At 37.6% G+C, this 14173-nt stretch overlaps 1 protein-coding gene across 2 annotated transcripts in view; it reads right to left on the reverse strand.

Moving 5' to 3' along the window:
* Nucleotides 1-14173, reverse strand: part of RUNX2 (RUNX family transcription factor 2) — a 173617-nt gene that overhangs the window by 67456 nt on the left and 91988 nt on the right. For both annotated transcript variants that reach the window (XM_078155334.1, XM_020993833.2), the window contains exon 4: nucleotides 10636-10809. In XM_078155334.1, the coding sequence (XP_078011460.1) occupies nucleotides 10636-10809 (174 nt within the window). The remainder of the gene's footprint in view (nucleotides 1-10635; nucleotides 10810-14173) is intronic.

Consider the following 14173-nt stretch of genomic DNA (forward strand, 5'->3'; position numbering starts at 1 on the left):
GAGGGGGTGATGATGTTACATTTAAATATTCATTATTGATCTTTGTATCTCTCTAAGTACCTGCCATAATTCTCTAGACATAGCAGGTGTTTAATAAAAGCTTATTTGAATTGAACATCTAAAGGACTTTCAGAGCAATCAATCAATATGCATTTATTAGGTTCCTACTGTGTGCCAGGCATGTGGAGATAGAAAGACAGAAGTGGAATAACCCTTGATCTCAGAGAGTTAACATTCTATTATCAGAGACAAGACATACATACATAGAGGGATACAGGACAAATGCAAAATAAATGTGAGGTATTTTGGAAGGGATGGCACTAGCAGCTGGGAGCACACTCAGGAAAAACTTTATATTGGAGGACGAATAGCTGAGTTTGGAAAGAAGTAAGAGATTCTACAAGGCAAAGTGTGTGTGTGTGTGTGTGTGTGTGTGTGTGTGTGTGTGTGTGTGTGTGTATGTGTGTGTGTGCATGTAGTCCATTCCAGGTATTAGGGACAACAAGTGCAAAGCCACAAGACATGAGAATGTATAAGGAGACGGACAGAGGGATTAGATTATGTAGTTCCAGAGGTCAAAATTAGAACAAGTGGGTAGAAATTACAAGGAAGTAGATGTAGGCCTGACATATATAGGGAAGAATTGTATAACAATTATAGCTATTAAAAATGGAATGACCTGCATTGTGAGATCTCCATCACCAGAAGCATTGGAGCAAAACCTGGATGACCACCTGCCTAGGATAGCCTCTAAGGTTCCTTCTAATTGATTGATTCTATGATTCATCTTAGAACCTCTTGGCATATCTCCTCCCTTGTGAACATACATCCTTAATGGCTATCATCCAACATTCTTTCATGTTTTCCTTTCTGAAGGCAGGACAGGTGGATGACTGAGATCACTCCTGAACCAAAGAACACATAGATGAAAACTCATGAGTCCCTTGGCCTTAAGCCTAGACACTCCTTTGAATGTTTCTCAGATTCCCATCACTGCTCTTCCACAGTTATCCCAGGAGAGGACTTTAATATCAGCTAGGTGGCACAGTAGATAGAGCCCAGGACTTGAAATGCAGAAAACCTGAGTTCAAATCTTGCCTCAGATATATCCCTCTCAGTTTCCTCATCTGTAAAATGGGTATAATAATAGCACCTACCTCCCAGGGTTCTTTTGAGGGTCAAATGAGATATTTATAAAGCATCACGCAATCCTTAAAATGCTATATAAATGCTTTTTCTTCCTATTATTATTGCTATTATTATCATATCAAACACTTATCAAATTTTCTATTTCATTGAAAAGGATTTCTGTTTTTGTTTTTTTGTTTTGTTTTGCTTTTTGTTTGTTTTTTTGGCTAGGCAATGGGGTTAAGTGACTTGCCCAGGGTCACACAGCTAGTAAGTGTTATGGTGTCTGAGTCAGGATTTGAACTCAGGTCCTCCTGACTCCAGGGCCGGTGCTCTATCCATTGCGCCACCTAGCTGCCCCAGAAAAGATTTCTAACATCAGTTTTGCCATTGTTTTCTTTGATCATGCCAACCCCCCTCCCCATATTGAAGGAATTCCCCCCCTCTTTCCTACACTCTGATTATTGAAATTCAACTACATTCACATTATATAGTAAAAACTATATATATATATATATATATATGTATATATATATGTATGTATGTATGTATGTATATGTAGAACTAGTCACTACCATTACAAACACACAACACACACACACACACACACACACACACACACACACACATACACACACACACACCCCAATTCCTGCTCCTAAGGACCTAACATTTATTGGAAATAGACAATACATACACAGATTAATACGAGGTAATCTGAGAAGAGAAAGAACATTAACAAATTGGAGGAGAGGGGGATATAAATAAAAAGGCTCCATGGAAGAAGTGATACCTAAGCTAAACCTTGAAGAAAGATGTAGATGCTAAAATAATGGGGGGCAAGGTGTGTGGAGAAATACATTTCAGGCAAACAGGACCACCTATGCAAAGGTATGGAGATGAGAGATGTCAAGTTCAGGAAATAGCTAATAGTTTTGTTTGGATGGAATATAAAGTGTGTAGAAAAAGTAGTCATATGAAATTAGTTTGGAAGTATATGAAAGCCAGATTGTGGAGGGTTTTGAATGCTAGTGCAAGGAGTTTGCATTTTATCTTTGAGGCAATACACATCAACTGATGATTTCTGAGCAGGGTAATGACATGGTGAGCCTTTTACTTCAAGACCCAGCTCAGGTACCATCTTGGTCCCCAATATCTAGCCCTTCCTCTCCCCACCTTAGATGCAAATGATCTCTCTTGAATTTTTTCTCGCACTCTTCTTTCAACTTACTGCTTAGTTTGTATTACACGTATCTGTGTACATATGTTCTCTCTCCTATTAAACCATAAACCCCTTCAGGGAAAGGATTGGGCCTTGTTTCAGCCACATATGTAGGAGGCATTTAAATATTTGTTGAATTAAACTGCAACCAATTTATTTATTTATATATTTCATTTATTTGTTTGTTTGTTTGTTTGTTTATTTATTTACTGCAACCAATTTACAGAGGCTTCCAAGGATCTCCAAGTGATCCCTGAAATTCACAAAATAAGAATTATGCTATTAACATAGGAAACTGACAGGTCCTTAGCAAAATATAATGTCCCATATACAAACAAATAGATATAATTGGTAATGGTTGTCTTGTCTTCTTGGAATTCTTTTTTGTGAATTTTTATATTCCTGATTCACATTCATTCAACAAAAATTGGAAAACATGAGATAAGCATGGTCCAGAAAGATCCTTAATTGGCAACTCTGTGATTAAGTATCAATAAACAGTGGAAAAATTAGGATGCTATATTGGGATGGTATTACCACATTTTCTCCATCTCAGATGAAGCCCTTTACATTTATTCTCCTCTTCTACGCTTTCTGATCATTGTCCAGTTCTCTCAGTGATATAGGAAAGGGAAGGGGGTGGTGTTAAGAACCTAGGAAAGGGGCAAAAATGACATGAGGAAAGGCAAAAATAAAAAAAAATGGGATAGGGATATAAAGGACTGCTGGAGACAGACTAAATAAAAGGCTCGTTTAAAAACTAATCCTTTCTCTGTACCTGGTGAAGACTAATAAATAGATATTAATATGAGATATTTCTTCTTATCACGAATTAATATTAACCACATGACCTAAATGTGTAGGTTCTGTAATTGATTATAGAATACTAAAGACATGATTTCTGCCTTTAAGAAATTTACTTTTCTTAGCATATTGCCTTATTTACTTTTCTTAAATATATTCTATTTTAATAAGAAGGAAATTAGCTCTTGGAGATGAGAGAAGCCAAAGAGGAGACTCCTTTAGGAGACAAGCTTGCGGATGTTACTAAAAGATTAAACTAAGAAAGGCATGTTTTACTATCAGCAGCTACATAAATCTTCACAGTGTCCTGCAGGGAGTGTAATTCTTCAGAACATTAGCGTTGAATTTCCATTTTCCACATAGCTACAAACTGGTATTCCTAAAACTCAAGTCTGACCACATCACTTCCCTTCTGAAAAAAATTTCAGTCACTCTCTATTGCCCATAAGATAAAGTCTGACCACCTTTGTTTTCTAAATTCATATATGTTCCTTCCCTTCATGCATCCTCCGTTTCAGCCAAACTGACCCATTTGCTCTCCTTCCAGATGGAAATGCATCTCCAGGATCTTTGCTCAGGCTGTGCCCCAGTGCTAGACTGCCATCCCTCCTCATGTTGGCCTCTGGGAATCCCTAACTCCTTTCAGGGCCTTTTCTAATACATCTCCTTGTTTATGCTCTCCCTGCCAAAATGACTTTGCATTTTTTCCCTCATTTACTTATTTGTGTACATGTTGCATCCTGTTCCTTGCTCCCTAGTAGAAAGAAAGCTCTTTGAGGGTAGGGTCAGGTTACAATCTTGTTTTTGTCTTTGTATCTCCAGGGCCTACCTAGCACAGTGCCTGGCACTTAATAAATGCTTTCTTAATTGACTTAACACTCCACATCCTGTGTTGCAACATAAATGTGAAATATTTCCTGTCCTCTTGATTATTTTGCTTCTCTATAGAGAGGGCAACAATAGGAACTTCCCCTACAGAAAGGATTCTTAACCAGGGATTTATGAACTTGTGGAATGTATATGTATCGCTGTACGTATGTATGTATGTATGTATGTATGTATGTATGTATGTATGTATGTATGTATATGTATGCACACATACATATATACTGATATATACAGAACAGTATATATGTGTGTATGTGTGTATGTATATATATATATATATATGTATATATATATATATATATATAAAAAATTGTATTTCAATGTAATTGGTTTCCTTTGAAATGCTATGTATTTTATTTTGTACATCTAAAAGCTTTCTGAGAAGGGGTCCACAGGCTTCACCAGATTGATCTATGGCACGAAAAACCCTTAAGAATACCTACGCTAGGAAGATCACACTCTACCTATCAACACACATGCCCCTCTATCTTCCTCCTCCCACAGACAGCAGCAAATCAACCTGACTGTTCTTCAAGGATATAAACAAAGGAAGGAGGTGTATTTTTTTTCTTTAAGCTTTGGAGATATAAATTCAGCAATACCAAGAAGAAAGAGGGAAAAAGTTGCAAACAAACTGCCTTTAGGTGCTATGATTTCAGTTCCTAAAGTCATAGATTGCCTAAAGATGGCTAGCACACATCTGGGACAGAGCATGAAACCCCACTTAACTCCCCCATTCTGCTTCCTCCAGCAGCAGAACTGAGATTCTCCTATCTCTCCCATTGACCATGCTAGTCACTTCTGGCTCTCCCAGAGACACTAATCCTTTTACTGGATTCATTTATTTTCCCCCTTTGTTTCCCATTAAAGAATCGTGTGATCACTCCTCACATGAATAGGACAGAAATTTGAGACACAAGCAACCCAGCTGGGCTTTCCCATTTCTGAAAAGAATAAGCTCGTAAATGTTTCAGTGCAAGCCCAGCAGACCTAGCTTAACACATACAGGCCTAATTCAGTGTTCTTCTCTGGACACTCCTTAGTGTTCCTTGCCCAAGACACTCTATCTCCCAACTCCAAACACTTTCACTGGCTGTCTTCCAAGCCTGGAATTCTCTCCCTCCTCATTGTTGTCTCCTGCTTTCCTTCAAGTCCCAGCTAAAGTTGTATCTTCTGCAAGTAGCCTTTCCTGATCCCCCTTAATGCTAAAGTCTTCTCCCCAGCATAGTTCCAATTTATTCTGCCTCTATCTTGTTTGCATATAGCTGTTTGCATGTTGTCTCCCCCATAAGACTGTGAGCTTCCTGAAAGCAGGGATTATATTTGCTTTTCTTTGTATCCCCAGTACTTAGCACAGTGCCTGGACCATAGTAGGTGCTTAATAAATGTTTGTTGACAACTTGCTTTGACACAGGTCCTATGGGCTTTGACAGGAGCCATGCTTGCCCAGAAACTTTGGAAATGGTTCAACAGCACACAGATGGGGATTCTACTACCTCTTAAGTCAAAGTGTCTGTTGATAAAGCAACTTAGCATAGAAGCTGCCTAGGAGGTTGTTTTAGAAAAGCCTTCTTTAAAACATCCCATTAAATATCAGCTTTATGTTAATACATTTCACCTCTTATAAACATTTTAAAATTTTGCATTTTAAAATTGCATTCAGGGGCAGCTAGGTGGCACAGCGGATAGAGCACCAGCCCTAGAGTCAGGAGGACCTGAGTTCTAATGTGGCCTCAGACACATAACACTCACTAGCTGTGTGACCCTGGGCAAGTCACTTAACCCCATTGCCCAGCCAAAAAAAAATGCATTCAAATATTCTAATGCAACCTCACTGAATCAGAGCAGGAATTCTGAGGAACAAAAAAATCTTAGAAGTCTCCCACTTGGGAGAGGAAAGAGAAGTAGGCCCTCAAGCACATGTTGCTTGGAGTATGCTTGGCAGGAAGTCTCCCTTGGTGATGGTGAAGATGGCAGGCCCATTGGAGAATATATCATTGACATGGAATAATTTGCCTGGAAAACTGGAGAGTACACTTTTGAAGGAAGTGATCCCTGATCCCATTCCAGAGGCAGTAGAAGGACTCTCAGGGCTCTTGCTGAGGAAGGATTCTTTCAGACTCAGGACAGTGGGTAAAACTCAAAAGGAAAAGGAGGGGGTGCATCATGATAAAGAAGCTCAAAAAAACAGTACTCATGACTGCAGGGTCATTTCTTCAATAGGATTCAGGCTCAGGGCAAATCACTGTACCCCATGAGTCTCAGCACAGAAACATTTTTATATAGTTGCCATCATATTAAAATAAACATCAAGGGAAGCCTTCATGGAAATGAGTAAATAGACTGAGAGAAACAGACAGAGAGATAGGAATTTGATAGGTAGATAGAGATGTACACAATATAATAATGGATATATTTATCTATCTGGATATCTATATCCATCATATAGTATGTGTATATATTTATATGTGCATATACAGTTATATGTATATACATAATAAATAAATATTACATATGGATAGGGCCTGGACCTGAGATTTTATTGGTAACAGCAAATTCCTGGATACAGGAAGGCTGGCATTTTTCTCTGCAACTTATGGCCTTACAGAACTGCCTAGAGCACTGACTTGCCCAGGGTACACTGCTAATGTGTTACAGCTGGGACTTGAACCCAGGTCTTCCTGGCTCTCTCTATTCTATGCCAAACTATCTCTATATTTAGTTAAATTCATGAGTCTTTTGGCACCAAATGGTAAAGCTACCTCCTTCACCACCACCTTTATCCACCCAGAGGTGGCTAACTGCAAAACAGGAGGGATAGCGTCAAGGAGGAGAGACCATAGATGTGGCAGATGTATTGCAAGAGTTAACATTTAAATGGAACAAATATATATTAAGCACCTAGAGAGAGTTGTTGGGAGAGATTTTTTTTTAAAAATTAGATGAAACATGGTCTTTGCTCTAGTGGAGGTTACAGTCTAATGGTGGGTATGAAGGATACCTACAAATAATTATTGTATAAAATAATACATGGTAAGTTCAGAATAGGTCTTTCCCCCCCAATTCTTCCACTTTTTTATATCCTCTCCCAACATTACTTTGCTTTAAATTCATATAGATTTTGTATTTACTTATTAATCAATCAATCCTTAAGTGCCCTCCAGGCACTGTATGAGGCATTGGCTATACAAAGCCAAAAATCAAACAATAACCACTTTGTTTGTGGTACATGCTGTTTCCAAAACTGAAAAAGAATGTAGGCTGCTTGAGGGTAGAGACCGTTTTGTTTTTGTCTTTGTGTTGACAGTGTTTAGCACACCTCCTGCAGCACCACGGTCCCTTAACAAACACAGGCATATTGAATAAATGAATGAGTGACAGATGTTTGGGCAAACTGTTGTTGGTGAGGAAATAGTGTCTTAGTATTCTCAACACTGGATGGTATAATGGAAACATAACTTGGACTAGAAGTGAAATTAGACTTGTGTGGTGCTCCTGCCTTTACATTAATTAACTGGTCAATAATGGGATCACAGGCAAGTCATTTAATTTCTCTGGCCTGTTTCCTCATCCCTAAAATGAAGGTGCTAGGGTAGGGAAGAGCTTCCTCAACAATACATCTTGAAGTGAGCCCTGGCATATGTTAAGGTTAGTTTCTCTTATCATGCCCTTCTCTCCATGGATTGCTGAGATCCCCAGCATGGAGGGGAATGCAGCCTACAGTGGTTTCACTGACGTCAGGGGTTTTCATTAGCCTTGTCCCCCAAATTCTGCTCTATTTCCATCCTGGGGAAATTAAAAGGAATTCTTCCTCACAAAATGATCTTAAGAAAGTCTACAATTCTCTAGGATTTCTAATTCTGAATACAGAATTTTCCTAACCCAACACAAAACAAGCTTGAAGACTTAGGTTCGAGTCCTTCCTCAGATTCTTATGTACTAGTTGTGTGACCCTGGGTAAGTCACTGTGCCTCATTTTCCTCATATGTAAAATGAGGATAATAAATCACACAGGACTATTGTCAGGGTCCACTAAATAATGTATATGAAATGCTTTCTAAACTTTAAAGTACCATACAAGCAACAGTGGTCATTATGTAAGACAGAGCTACTTCCAGTTAGTAACAACTTGGTTTCTAATTATCATATTTAACTACATATGGTGGTTTATTTGGGTGTTGGTTGACAAGCATCTAATGTGTCAAAAATTGTGATGATGATGATGATGATGATGATGATACAGAGAAAAAGCAGAAGAAATTAAAATAATGTAGAAAAAAGATGAGGTATATGTCATCCCTGTTATTCTGTCTACAATTGCATTTGTCCTGAGGACACTTTCAGTGAGCCTAGAGAGGATAAGTTTACATCCTACTGCTTTCAGTAAACTACCAAAATCAGTAACTTTATTCACCTATGCTATAGCTCACAAAATTCTAAATTTAAAAGAATAATAGCAGAACAGGAATTTGTCCCAGTACCATTTCCATCTGAATACTACCAAACAAATGAGAAAAGCAATTTTTAATAATAATTAATAACAACAACAACAAAGGACATCAAGCAATTATTATTTAATGCACAAAATCCCTTGGATACTTCAGTGTACTATCTGTAATCTATATAGACATATGTTGTACATATCTTTCTTTGTGACTAAAGGACAAAACATATAGTAATAAGGAAGGACCAATTAGCAACCTAATTAAGTAGGATTCTATTTATTCCTATTGATATCCTTGTACTAAAGATTTCTACCTCCCTCAAAATCCACATTGCCTATAATTGAAAATTTTTGAATTTCACAATTTCACAAGAATTTTGTCTTTAAATTTCTCAGGGATTCTGGGGAAAGCTATATGATGTAAAAAAACAAAAAACATCGATAAAAAATTATTTAAAAAATTTTCATCAAGAGGCAGCTAGGTGGTGGACTGGATAAAGCACAGGCCCTGGATTCAAATCCAGCCTCAGACACATAACACTTACTAGCTGTGTGACCCTGGGCAAGTCACTTCACCTATTGCCCAAGTTAAAAATAATTTTTTTTTCCATCGAGAACAGCTGTTTAGGCAATAAAATACTCTGACATATTAATAGCATAATAGAGGCATACGGGTTTTCCTAAATTAACATTTAACCATGTAATTTGCTAATAGTACCAATTTATGAACTTGCTCATTGTTTTTTCCCTCTCCAAGCTTCCACCTCTCTATTATTTAGCTGATATGTGTGCACGTACATAAATGTATACTTAATATATGTACACATATCCAAAATGATATACCTATGTGTATATACACATATCCACATGCATGTACAGAATTCATGTTATATATTTAATAGATTAAATCTACATTGAAACTTTTGAAACATCCTGCATATGATTACATGGACATGGAACCTGGAAATAAACTTAAGTAAAAATCTAAAACATAGCAGAAGATATTTAACTAACAGAGCTAAGAGAGACATCATTTAGAAGAAGAAAAACAATTATAGTTGAAACCTTTAAAGAACTTTATGGTCAGAGAACTAGCTCCTAGAAATGGTATTTTATAGGGTTCTATTTAGGTTATTTTATACACTATAAAAGTATATAATATATAAAGTATACATAAATATAATATAACATAACATACAATATTATATGTGTATGGGTATATATATGAATATATATAAATACATACATATATAAAAATGAGGTGATCACTATGAATCCTTCTCAAGTTCTGTTATCTATTCATTCTAGGCACAAAATTTTCATGTTCATTAGCACATGATCTTGTTGCCAGACTAAGTCTAGAAAAAAAGATTTGGCATTGGAAGAAAAAAAGGGGGAGGGGGTGTAGAAAAAGTTGGGGACCATAATGTGCCAAATGATAAATATTAGTCTGTAGCGTAGTGCTGTTATTCATTCTTTTTAAAGCAAGCAGAATACTGGAATGTTATAAACAGAAGTGTAGCATGCAGACCTCAAACTAAATATGAATCAGTGGCTAATTCTGCCTGCCCAATCAACCAGGCAATAACCTTGCATTAAAGCTACCAAAGAAAGGTTCCTGTTACCCCTTAGGCAATTTTACAAGCAGAATTCATCGAATGGTTAAACATTTGCATTAAATGTAAGCTGAAACCTGAACTAGTAAAACTGATTTCCTAATGGCAAGTGTATGATATACCCCCTGCATTCCCTGGACAAAATGAAGACATTTATAGAATAAACATTTTCCCCAAGTATGTATTTACTGTCATTCTACCACACTGTGAAGATTTGTGTTAATACAGAACAAGGTGTCATTTGGTACTTCACCAAATTTCTAAAACACATCAACTATATATCAGTGTTTCCTTAAAACACACACACACACACACACACACACACACATACGCACATGCACACATGCACACACCCCAAGAAGTAAATATTACCAAACCTTAGTATTAATCTTCAGAATAATAATCTATTTAATAGCTCAGGAACTTTGATTTGTGAGTTCATCTCATGTGATAGACCCATTGCCCCAAGTCTGCCATGTGTTGCCCCACGCCTGCCATTTTCTAAGCAAGTCAAACCTCTGGTTCTTTCTTACCTGTAATCTGACTCTGTCCTTGTGGATTAAAAGGACTTGGTGTAGAGTTCAGGGAGGGCCGTGGGTTCTGAGTCGGGACACCTACTCTCATACTGGGATGAGGAATGCGCCCTAAATCACTGAGGCGTTCAGAGAACAAACTAGGTTTAGAGTCATCAAGCTTCTGTCTGTGCCCTGGAAACAGCAAATCATAAAATAAAAGCATTATTAATATAGCTGAACAATCAACCATACCAAATATATGTGTGTATATATAAATATGAATGTTTAAGAACTACTAATAATGCTATTTTATATTTATGTGATTATAAGGCCTCCAATCTAAAATTAGTTTATAAGCATTGTGTCAAATATCATTATTCCCATTCTATAGATAAAGAAAATGATCTTCATGAAGGGAAACTGATTTCCCTGAGTCACACAGTTTATTTATTCAGCAGTAGAAATGCTAATGATAACCTTCTTGCTTAAGTACTCTGTGAATGAGACCACACTCTCCTCTCACTGAAAGGGACAGAAATAAGATTTGTATGTGTTAGGGTTTTTTTTTCCCTCCAAACTGTGTTTTTGTCTGTCTTTTCTTGTTGTAGCTATTGTTTTTACAGAAGAGAGGAAATGAAACTGAAGTCCCAGAGGTTCTTTTGCATGTGAAAAACCATATCCACAGTAGGGACAAGAATAGTAGCATGAAGGAGACCCAGGCAGCATTGTGATGACCACAACACCAAAGAACAATTTTTCAGGAGAAAGGTTGCTTTATTTTTTCTTATGTTACCTTTCCCATCACCACCAGAAACCTTTTCCAGAAGCCTGAAACATAAAACTTCCCCCTCTCAGGGGGAAAAATAGACGTTTCCTCAGACCATGAATTTAGAGCTTGAAGGGACCTTCGAAATCATAAAAATCCAACATTCTCATTCTACAAATGAGAAAACAGAGACCCAAAGAGGTCAAGTGATTCACCCAAGATCCCACAGAGAGCCACTGGCAGAGCTGGGACTTAAGTCCAGGTCCTCGGACTCTATATCCAGTGTTCTTTCCATTCTACCATCAAGCAAGGAACTCGGAAGATCTCAAGAGGAATCTACACTCTCTGATATGTTTCAGTCTAAAATCAGGTGGTATCTTACCAAGATATGTGAAAAGGGATACTATTTTTGACTTTCTTTAAATCTCAGCTAAAATTCCACTTTCTACAAGAAGACTTTCTCAGGCCCACTTAATGCTAGTGCTTTCCCTCCACTGAGCATCTCTAAGTCGTCCTTTGTATATTTTGTATGTATATAGTTGTTTGTATGTTGTCTCTGCCATTAGACTGTGAGCTACTTAAAAGTGGGGATTTGGGGGGGGAGGTTTGCCTTTCTTTGTATCCACAGTACTTAGCACAGTGCCTGGGACATAGCAGGCAGTGAATAAATGCTTATTGACTCGATTTCACATATAATATCCACACCATGTTCTGGCATGTCTAAGGAAAAATAGGTAGCAAATATACCATGGGCAGCCTATGAAGGAGAAAATTCGTGCTTGTGTGTGTGTGTGTGTGTGTGTGTGTGTGTGTGTGCGTGAGTGTGTGTGTGTATGTGTGCGTGTGTATGTGTGCATGCGTTTTTCTATCTCTCCAGTAGTCTATCTAAGCTTTGTAAGACCCAAGAGAATTTTGGTAGCATATAAATTAACATGTCCCTGTGTTACAAAACCTGAAAAAGGACACAGATAAGGCTTAGAGAAGGCTCAAAGGATGAACTTTGGACAATTGTAGTATAGAAAAACAGCAAGGAGTCCTAGTAAGCCGCAAGCTTAATATGAGTCTATAGTATGATGCTGTTTAAAAAACAAGTAGGACATTTGGATATATAAATAGAAGTATGTCATGCAATCCTCCCACGGGAGTCTGCACTGGGGAGACCTGTACTAGGAAATAATGTCCAGTCCAAACTGGACCGGGGCCCTGACAATGTTTTCATTAAAATATGAAGAATTTGAAAAGGGTTCAAAAGAGAACAACCAAAAGGATTAAAGGATTAGGATTTTATTCTATGAAGTAAAACTAAAGAAGTTTAGATAATTTGCCTTAAGGGAAGGAAGTTTTGTTAAAGGGGGGATTAATTTGCCTTTAGGCACAGACAGAAATATTGTCCAGGAGATGGTAGTAATGCAGTAACTGCATTCCACTGACACTGAGCACAGCACAAGAGAGATGGCTAAGACCCTATTAAGACAGAGTTAAGTTGGACATTTGAATTTCCCAACTATAAGTTGTCTCCAGAAGACAAATTCCTTATTTTATTTGCCCCAAAATGTCTTTTCCTGTCTCCTTATTCATTGACTACACAGCCCAAAGAAAACAGACAGGAAGCCAAGACACAGTAACATGAGTGTAGCTGTCTCCACAGTCAAGCTTGTTCCAACGAGGTCCATTAGCTGAAATGTGCCCCACCACCCACTTCCTGTCAGTACAAGCTTGAATCGTCTGGTACAGCACCAGGATTGAACCTGAAAGAATCAAGGACCCAGGGAAAGTCTAATTCAAACAGGTGAGAGTTTTCTTCCTAACTTTTCTTATCCCTTTCTCCAACTGATATATAGATCTCAGACCCAAACAGATTCCAGTCAAGAAACTATCTAAACAAATTTCTTGCCTTTTTTGCCTCATTTTTATAGATAAGACACCTCAGGCTCCAAGAGGTTATATGACTTGTTTGAAGTTAAGACTAATCACTTTAGTCTACTCTTCCTGGTGCAGTTCTCCTTGCATTATCTCTCACCAGTTTCCTCTCATATCCTTTCCAGAAGACTAAAACCATTTATGACAATACTACAGAAGTAGCTACCCCAACTCCTGGGTATACTGAGTATGCAAGACAAGTTTTCATCACAAAGTGAAGCTATAGCAAGTGTTTGTAACAGAGATAAATGTATCCTTGCTATCCTTGTTTTCCTAAAATGAAGGGCTTCCCTTGTAACTGAGTTGACCAAGTGTCTTCAAAATCCTTAAATAAAATGTCGTGTCTAGCCCATTTGTACTGCTGAATCACTGCAACACTGTCATATTATACATTATTTCTTTAGGGCAGAGGCTATAAATTACTTATCTTTGAATCTTTCTCAGCTCCTAGGACGGTACGTCTCTTATAGTAGACATGTAATAAATAGTTCTTAAATGTTCATGTTCCTCCAAAATCAGTATTGTTGATAAGGCGTTGACACAGCTTAAGGACTGCAGCACATGAACGACAATAACAAAAAAGTTGGTAGATGCTCTTCAGAAATTACCAAGTGTATATATGGGGAATAATTGAAGGGACAATTCCTACTCAATTGTAAGTCCCGTGAAAAGTTGAGACTCTAACTTAATTATCTTTGCTATCTCCAATAATATCTGGAACAGTGTGGAAAGTACATGGTGACAACTTGATAAAGACTAAAATGAAATAAGGACTGATTAGAGGCAGAGGAAAAATGTTGATCTCTCAGAGTCTCTTTTCTGCCTCATGACTTTAGATGAAAAATAAAGCCAGGAGTCTATAAGAAACAT

Source organism: Phascolarctos cinereus, unplaced genomic scaffold (assembly GCF_003287225.1).
Source record: "Phascolarctos cinereus isolate Bilbo 61053 unplaced genomic scaffold, phaCin_HiC Scaffold_5;HRSCAF=322, whole genome shotgun sequence".
Classification (NCBI taxonomy): Eukaryota; Metazoa; Chordata; class Mammalia; order Diprotodontia; family Phascolarctidae; genus Phascolarctos; species Phascolarctos cinereus.